At 30.2% G+C, this 10,000-nt stretch overlaps 1 protein-coding gene across 2 annotated transcripts in view; it reads left to right on the top strand.

Moving 5' to 3' along the window:
- LOC127973141 (solute carrier family 12 member 9) overlaps positions 1 to 10,000 on the top strand; it is a 39,339-nt gene that overhangs the window by 4,701 nt on the left and 24,638 nt on the right. For both annotated transcript variants that reach the window (XM_052577231.1, XM_052577232.1), the window contains exons 4-6: positions 877 to 1,182; positions 2,379 to 2,486; positions 3,923 to 4,034. In XM_052577231.1, the coding sequence (XP_052433191.1) occupies positions 877 to 1,182; positions 2,379 to 2,486; positions 3,923 to 4,034 (526 nt within the window). The remainder of the gene's footprint in view (positions 1 to 876; positions 1,183 to 2,378; positions 2,487 to 3,922; positions 4,035 to 10,000) is intronic.

Here is a 10,000-nt window from a genome sequence, read left to right as displayed (position 1 = left end):
TTATGTCGACGGCACCAGCAATGGCAATGTTATGGATTTGAGTCCCAGGGAATGCATGAATTGATAAACTCTGCCCTGAATCAGGGTCACTTTGGATAGAAGTATCTGCCAAATGCAGAAATTAAAAAAGAAAAAAAAGTAGAAAATGTCTGTTTTCCTCATGTGTGACAGATGTTGAGTTTACATTTGAAACCTAAAGCAGTGTTATTTTAGTATTATTAATATTATTAAATATAATATTTAGAATTTGCTCTTATTTTATTTTTCCAGTTTTCATTTGAATTTTAATTTCAGTTTTAGTAATTTTGCCATGTGCATTTTAATTTTTAATTTTATTTCTTGAATAGCTTGCATTTTTTATGTATCAATTTTAATAATTTCAGTACTTCCACTTATTTCAATTACTTGCAATTAAATAAATGATTAAACATATTTATTTATTAATTACATTTTTTCTACAACAGTGGATATATTATTAATTAATCCCAGAAACCCCCCCCCCCAGCAAATTATTAAAAAAATATTTTGTAATTAAAAAAATTATGCATCCGTAGCTATTAATTGCAATTGAATAAAACTATTTATTTATTCATTTTAGTACATTTATTTGTTTTAGTTTATTTATTTGGGGGGTTTTCAGCATCAAAGGCTAAATTAATTATAAAAAAAAAAATCAGAATCAATTAAATTAATTAATATATTTAAAAAATACATTATATTCCAGCATTAATGGCTATACTTGCTCTTGAATAAATACATTAATACAAATATTTATTATTTATTTATTTAAAATTAATTAATTAAAATTTCATTATTAAAGTGTCACTTTATTTGAACTAGATCAGCTTTAATGAGTATTTTTATGTTGTGTCTCAGACGGCTCGTCACTGACTGGCTCTCGGTACGAGGCTCTGCCGATTGGTTACTGGTGGTCTCTGCTGTACGGGACAGTGATTCTGCTGCTGTGTGTGTTGGTGTGTCTGGTCGGGGCTCATATCTATGCTAAAGCCACCTTCCTCATCTTCATCATCGTCATGGTGTGTTTAGGGACCATCTTCATCAGTTTCTTCGCCGTGCCGTTTCGAACCGTCCAACTACCTACCCACAGAAACGCCTCGCTCGGCCCAACGAGCGCCAACTTCACCGGCTTCAAGTTAGACACACTGTTGGGAAACGTGCAAGGTGAGAGACGTTATGGTTTGTAACCAAATTTCAGAGTTTCGTATCATGTCTGAGAACAGAGAAATGGGACACACTTCTGTAAAAGATCAAAGGCCACTTCCTTAATGAAGAAACAGGTGCATTAACATGATATTGATTAACCAGCTTCATGATTAACGGAGCTGAATGTCACACGTGTAAAATGCACGTTTTCATAAGCTACATTAGCTAAAACCAGCGAGTTAATTCAAACTCAAGCATGTTTATAGTAACATGACACTACATCTGCGTTCTCATATTAGTGTCACTATTAAAGTTGTGAAGCTAAAGACTAGCATCACTTTTGGAGAGAAATATTTAGGTTTCTTTGTTTTTAATTTAGTAACATCAGGAGTTGAAAACGAAATGAAGCATAAAAATGTGAAATTAAAAGAATTAATTTGAAAGAACAAAGAAAGAAAGAACAAATATTAAGTAAAAATCTTTGAAACTTAAAAAGCATACTAATTTTTTTTTAAATATATTAAGATGCATAATATATTATGCATCTTAATATATTTAAAAAAAAATTGTATGCTTTTTAAGTATATATATATACACATGTATGTATTAAAACATTACTACAACATCACAAAGTAGATTATGCAAAATTAGAAATAACATGCCCTAAATCAAACCCTAATCTTAATCCTTAAGTATATGTAGCTAATAAATATTATTAATGAATAATAGCATATTATAATAAATAATAATCTTTGTTAATGTTAATAAAATACTTTATAACTGTTTTCCATGTTCTCAAATATTAATTTGATTTTAAACAAAACTTAAATATTTTATTTAATGACGTTAACATTTGCTAAGATTATAACCACTGATGTATTGTTCATTGTTAGTTCATACTTTCTCTTCCATATCTCTTTTAACTAAAGTTTACAATTATATGTTACTATAAATATGTTTAAAAATAAAAACTCTTGTTGTTCTCTGCATTTCTCCTCTTCTGTAATTTGCTTTTTATTTTAGTTACCTAATAAACTTTGCATTGTATCACAAATATTGCTGGCTCTTCTGAGTGTTGCTTTTGTTCCTCTTTTGTTAGTGGCTTTGAATAAAATGCTTAATGCATAAATGTAAATTTACTTTTTATCATTATTATTACAAATGCTTTGTTGCAAAAGTCACTGACAGTTAATCTATTATCCGTGTCTGTTTAGCTGACTATGTAGTGGACTACACCACCGGAGTCATGATGTCCTTCGCCACAGTTTTTGCGGTGATGTTTAATGGCTGCACTGGAATCATGGCTGGATCCAACATGTCTGGTGGGTGTTGAGTTTACTGGACTGTTTATTGTGGTTTAAAGGTAGTTTGTTAGTTTATTTTTAATGTTTGTTAGCCTGAATTATTGTGTGCAGGTTGTTAAGTGTGTTTAGTAGTGGATAATGGAGCACTGCAGCGAAGACTTACCAATTTGGTTCCCTTAACAAAAACCCAACAGGATATTTTCATTGGCTTTTTGATTATTGCAGAAAATAAGCTTAAAGCTTTATGATACTTAGACATTTTATTCAGCATGATAATCTACACAAATTAACACAACCTTTATGCATTTTGAAGCTTAGTTAATACTGGCAGAGGTAAAAAGCTAAACATAGGCTATAAATGAATTTCACCACCAACACAGACACTATTAAGCTTCCCAAAACTTTTTGTTTTAAAAATAAATTCCTGAAAGTGACAACTGTTTGTTGTTTCAAACTAGTAGAGAGAAAACAACCAAAATGCACTTTTGAGTGTTGCTTTAATTGCACTTCATCTATTTGCGTCTGTAGATTTCAATTCCAGTGCATAACTTTAGAGAGTTTTTTCTGCACTTCAGCAGGGCTTACATAAACCAAAACTTAGAGTTTTATTACCATCTATATACTAAAGGTTTTTACTGATGGATTTGTTTATATATCATTCACATGTATTTCTTAAATGCACTTTATCTACTTATGTCTGTAGATTGTAATTACAATACATATCTTTAAATGCCGTTCTTACAAAAAGAGTTTTTTCTCCACTTCAGCAGCACTTACAAACACCAAAACTTAGAGTTTTATTACCATCTATATTCTGAATGTTTTTACTGATGGATTTGTTTATATATCATTCAGGTTTTTTTATAAATGCACTTTATCTACTTATGTCTGTAGATTGCAATTACAATGCATATCTTTAAATGCCGTTCTTACAAAATGAGTTTTTTCTCCACTTCAGCAGCAATCACAAACACCAAAACTTAGAGTTTTATTACCATCTATATTCTGAAGGTTTTTACTGAGGGGGTTGTTCATATATCATTCACACTAATTTATACAACATTTTATTCCTAAAAACTTGGCGGAATTTTTTCATTTTTTTCTGTCTTTGACAGTCTTTTTTGAAGTGAAAAAAAAAAAAGAAATCCAAAATCCCCTTTATACAAACCTTTAACTCTAATATCTAACAAAATCACACAAACATTTTTAACCTGGCTTTATCCAATGTTCAGATCTATTCTCCAGAAATGTATGCAAATGAGTGAAAATTTAATTAGATGATGCCTTATGCATATTTAAACTTCACTTTTAAAATACACAACATGTTTGCAATCCTTAATGTACTCAATCAACTGGGGAAGTATGATGAATGTACTAGTTAATTGTTTTGTAACATATTCACCTGTGGTGTTAGGTTCTAGGGTAAACTGTATTGTTGTGTTTGTATGTTTCAGGTGATCTGAAGAACCCGAGCTACTCCATTCCTCGTGGAACCATCACAGCTGTCATCTTCACTTTCGTCATCTATAACCTGCTGAGTTTACTGATCTCCTGCACCTGTGACCGGTAACACACACACACACACACAATGAAGCAGACAGATGAAATGAAGTGAAAGTTAGACAGCTGAAACCTCAGGAAGTTTTTGGCACAAAGTTAATGTGGGGATTACAAAGACTTAAACATGGATCTGAAAGCTGGACCGTGTGTGTGTGTGTGTGTGTGAGCAGAAGTGTGATTTAGGTCACATGACATTCCTGGCATTTCCAGCAGAAAGAATTCAAACTGCATTCAGTTCAATTCAATTAAGCACAATTCAGTTTGAATGCACATGTTTGTAAGTTCCAAAAGGTGGCAGTAGTTGCATGCTTTAATTAGGGACATTTTAAAATAAATGTCTCTGTTTCGTGTGTATACGCATATTTTTGTTTTGTCGTAATTGAGACGGCCAGAATTCTGGAAATGCCACATATGTAGTAAATGCAAGTGTGTTTTTATAGGTCTCATGTGCTGCCTGGATTACGTGTGACTCACATGATGTGCATGAAGAAAGAGACCACTGTGTGTGTGTGTGTGTGTGTGTGTGTGTGTGTGTGTGTGTGTGTGTGTGTGTGTGTGAAAGAGTGAGTGAGACACTGGAGGTTTATGGAAAGAAAGGTTCTTCTGTTAAATGACAGCGAAAGATATGAAATCATCTTAAGTCTTTGTTTTAGTTATGTCTGTCTTATACACTGCTTTTTATTTTAAATGATTCACCTCTCCATTTAAACCATTGCTATTTTTAATATTGTCATACTAGTATAGTTTTGATTTAATATATTGATTTTCATTTTAATTGAATTAGTTCAATTATTTAGTATTTTCTGTTTTTTTTTCTGTCATTTTTGTTTTTACATACATTGATTTATTTATTTCAGTTTTGAGTTTACTTTAGTACTTCAAGTTAAACTAAATGAAATGAAAATGTGCTTCGGTGACTAGCTAATATATAAAAATATAATAATATTATTTATATATTTTATTTAACATTTATTTTATTTCAAGTAGCAAAAAAGTTTATATATATTTTTCATTAGTGTAATTTAATTGAATTACTTCGGTTTGGTTTATTTGACATTTTCATTTGTTAACATTTAAGAAATTGTGTGTTTTTGTCATTTGTATTAGTTTTTTGTTTAAGTGTATTTACATATATATTTACATATATATTACATCTTATATGTTTATATTTTTCCTTTCAGTACATCAAGTTAAATGTTATGGTGCCTAGCTGAAATATAATAAGTTTAATTTTTATATATGCATTTTATTTTATTTAATGTTTGTTTTATTTCAAATAATCTTTGTTCTAAAGTTTGTTAACAATAGTTATCCTTATTTAAGTGCAGCTCTCACTTTTAAAACTAAATGCATGTATGTGGTCTTTGAGACTTCAGTTGCCTGCTTTAAACACCATTAAGTTTGAAAAATCGCCTGTTTAATGTCTGTAAATCATTTCATACAGGCCTAAAATATGATTTTTAAGTGAGATCCCTAAAGCTATTTAATCAATCTTGTCTGTAATGATTGATTTTGAAGTGCAGAGTTTATCTGTTCTGTATAAAAGAGAGAAAGAGATGGTTTAGGGTTTGATTAGAGGAATTAAATTACATCAGCATTACAGATTAAAAATCCTGTTTTTGTGATTATTAAAGCCATCAATCAGCTTCTCATCACTGTCATTCAGAAAGCTCAACACTGGAGACCCTCTGTCAGTTGCCATTACAACAGAAGAGGTGGGTGGTCCTATATTAAAGATTAATTCAGCTAATCAAGTGAAAATAAGACATTTTGTGTCAGAGGAGGTGGATGCAGTGCTTTAGTGAGCAGCAGATGGCAGTACCACATTAAAACACTCACAGACTAATGATGAAAATGAGAGGAATTATGGAGAACTATTTCAGTCACATCTGGAGAAATCAAATTGTCTGTGATCTTTTTAAACAAGGATTCATTGCATGATGATAAAAAACACACACACAAAAAAGTTGCCAGACATCCTACGCAGAGGAAGAATAGATGTATTTATTGAAGTTAAATGGCAAAAAAGACTTGGTCTGAACTTTTGCAGCTTTATGATGTTGGGTAGATGAACGCTATCACATTTACATGACTGTATGCAAGCTTATTCCTGCTACACAATAAAATAATTGAATTAATAAATAAATAAGGTATTTGTAAACTTTTGCCTCACAAATTTGAGTTTTTCATTAGTTTTTATCATCACAGTTTTTTGCAAGATTAAAATTCTGAATTGCAAGACAAAGTTACAATTCTCAGAAGAAAATTCTGAATTGTGGAAAAATTTTATATTTTTAATTCTGTATGAATGTATCTTACGACTGAATTGTAAAATACATACTAGTAAAAAATGTATAGCTTGAATGCACTAGAGGTTGCTTGGATAAAAGTGTCTGCTAGATGCATAAATTTAAATTTAAGATATATATATGTATGTATGTATATGTATATATATATATATATATATATATATATATATATATATATATATATATATATATTATACTAAGAATTCTCAGAGGAGAAAATTGTCAGAATTGTGAGTTGAAAAAAACTTTACATTTACATTTTTATTTTGCTTATTTTAAGTTTAATTTTACGTAGTTTTTTTTCTTGCATTTTTGAGAAAAACGTCTTTTGGCGATATTTAAATTTTCCATGGCGGAAACATCTCTGTGTTTTTTATTTTTTTATTTTTTCAAAATGTCACTGATATGTAAACTCAAAAAAAAAATTATCTGAAGACATGTCGGAATTGTGACATAAGTCACGATAACCAGTTTTTTTTTATTCTGTGGTGCAAATAAACTTCATAGTTGTGTGATCCGAGACTCTTAACAAACCCACAGCTTATCAATGTTACTCCTTTTATATGAACCAATCAGAACGGAGCTCATTTGCATACAGAATGACATGTGGAATGAGTCTTAAAGGTACAGTAGCAGAAACACAGTAAATAGTCTAGCTCTTGTGGTTGGCTGTGAGTGTGAGCTCATGTTGTGACAGTCATATTCATTTAAGAGATTCGTCATGATGATGACAATAAATGATTGGAAAGCAGTTTCCGAGCCGAGCAATGTGTGTGACAGAGAGATAGTGAAAGGAAGCATGTGTGTGTTTCTCCCAGGACTGTCAGTCAGTTACACTCTGTGTTCATTTATTCATTCAGTGTTTAATTGTATTAGTTTAAATCTGTCATTCATCTTTAGTGGCAGCGCTGTGAAAGAGAAACCCCTGAACGCGTTTCATCTGTTTCTTCTTCTGTTCTGTATCTCGCTGCTGCAGATGGTGAACTTTGACCTCAGTCTCTCTCACTCCTCATCACATCTGAGAGCTGAGCAGATATTAAAAGTCAGAAGCCATGTGCACTTTACATACTGTGCCATTCTGAAGTAAGGGTCGGTAGGATGAGCTGAATTAATTTGACCAAAAACAGTAAAAATTTAGAAATATTATTACAATATAAAGTAGGTGATTAATTATTTGAATATATAGTAAAATGTATTTTATTTCTGTGATTGAATCTGAATATTTCAGCATCACTGCTCCAGTCCTCAGTGCTTCACTGCTCAAGAAACATTTCTGATTATTAGCAATATTAACAATATTTTTGTGGAAGCTGTGACACATTTCGATGAATAGAACGTTTAAATCAACAACATTTATTTGAAATAGAAATCTTTTGTAACATTAGAAATGTCTTTACTGTCACTTGTGTGTGTGTGTAAATAAATATAAGAAGGATCATTATTATTTAATACAGCTCTGATTAAGTTACTTTACATAACATTTGTATATAATAGAATAACATTTATAATATGTTATTGCTTATTGTGTAATGATTAATGCATAATGTTAGAATTAAATAATAACTTGATGGTAATAATCTAATGATATATATACAGTACAGACCAAAAGTTTGGAAACATTGCTATATTTAATGTTTTGAAAGAAGTTCCTTCTGCTCATCAATCCTGCATTTATTTGATCAAAAATACAGAAAAAACAGTAATATTGTGAAATATTATTACAATTTAAAATAATAGTTTTTAAATGTATTATACTTTAAATGATCATTTATTTCTGTGATGCAAAGCTGAATTTTTAGGATCATTATCACATGATCCTTAAGAAATCATTCTAATATGATGATTCATTATCAAAGTTGGAAACAGTTCTGCTGCTTAATATTTCTTCAGAACATGTGATACTTTTTTAGGTTACTCTGATGAATACAAAGTAAAAAAAAAAAAGTTTTTAAAATATAAATATTCTGTAATAACAATATACACTACTGGTCAGTATTTTTTTTTTTCTTTTTTTTTTCTTTTTTTTTTTAATAAAATCAATAATCTTATTCAGCAAGGATGTGTTAAATTGATAAAAAGTGATAGTAAATAAAATATATTATAAGAATTTTTTTTATTTTGAATAAATGCAGTTCTTTTTACCCTTTTATTGATCAAATATATTAGACAGTGTTTCCAACACTCATAATAAATCAGAATATTAGAATGATTTCTAAAGGATCATGTGATCGACTGATGTTACATGTGACACTGAAGACTGGAGGAATGATGCTGAAAATCCAGCTTTGCGTCACAGGAATAAATTATTTTTTAAAGTATATTCAAATAGAAAACTATTGTTTTAAATTGTAATAATATTTCACAATATTACAGTTTTTTCTGTATTTTTGATCAAATAAATGCAGGCTTGATGAGCAGAAGAAACTTCTTTCAAAAACATTAAAAATAGTAATGTTTCCAAACTTTTGGTCTGTACTGTATATATATATATTTTTTTTTTTCTGCTTTCAGGTTAATTTTACATTTTGTTTAATAATTAATTTTAGTATTTGTTTGTGATTTAAAAAAAAAAAGATTATTTTTTGTCTTTGCTGTTTTTAAATATGTCTAAATTGTTTTTCATTATTCTTGTGGTTTTAGTGAAGTATAATAACCCTAGATGAGCCCTTGTTTTCAGTTTCGAGGAAATAAATGCTCTTTTGTGCATCATCTGGCGTGTTTGAAGGCGTTTCTCTGCTGATTGTTGGAGACGGATGGAGTGATAGAGACGGAGGTGTGATGGAGATGGAGGGACGTGAACGGTGCTTGTTAGCTATCGATCGTTTTTAATGATCCTGCTCTCTCGTCTCAGAGGAGCGTTTAACTCGACAGCCGTTTCTCACTCTCTCTGGCCTGCTGTTCACACTCGATGGAGGTCACGGCTCGCTTTACTCTGACCTGATGTTATTGATGCATGGCACATCTGACCGTAGCATTGAACACATGACCACAGACGTGATGCACTTCATGCAGAACAGGTCCGCTGTAATGTGTACATAGATGCATTCTGAAGCATTTATTTGCATGCACTTACATGAAGTGTTACAGGACTAACTGGTCACATTAGCACTGTTATCCTCATTCCTAGTGTCACATGGCTGCTCGGCTCATTTGCATAAAATTTAATTAAGTTTTTTGTTAGTTATTTATGTAATCAGTTTATAATAAATTATATTATATTTGTTAAATTCATAATCAAATCATTATTATTTTAAATATATTTCACTTAATATTTATTTTGTTTCATGTAATTAAAAATATTTTTATGGTTTTCGTTTAATTAACAATAACAGCCCTGTAATTGACACATTAATTATTGAATTAATGAGTTGCTACACGAAGGTTTTGGTTGCTGAAAAAAAAAGAATAAAAATTCATTTAAAAGTTTCTGTCTGTTTTTAGCACCGTTTTTGTATTGCAACATTAATTGACAATTAAATGCATTTAAATTTTTAATATTGCAAAGCAAAAAATAATACATATTGGATTTAATTTTATTTAAAAAGTATCACGGCAGCCTTTTATTTATGCTATTTTATTTCTAATAAAAATCATTTTAGAGTATTTGTTTTGCTTTATTATTGTCCAGAAAAAAATGTCACAGTACAAAAAAAAGGCATTTTA

Source organism: Carassius gibelio, chromosome B15, assembly GCF_023724105.1.
Source record: "Carassius gibelio isolate Cgi1373 ecotype wild population from Czech Republic chromosome B15, carGib1.2-hapl.c, whole genome shotgun sequence".
Classification (NCBI taxonomy): Eukaryota; Metazoa; Chordata; class Actinopteri; order Cypriniformes; family Cyprinidae; genus Carassius; species Carassius gibelio.
Note: the sequence above shows the minus strand (reverse complement) of the source record. Positions and strands in the feature narration are given on the sequence as shown.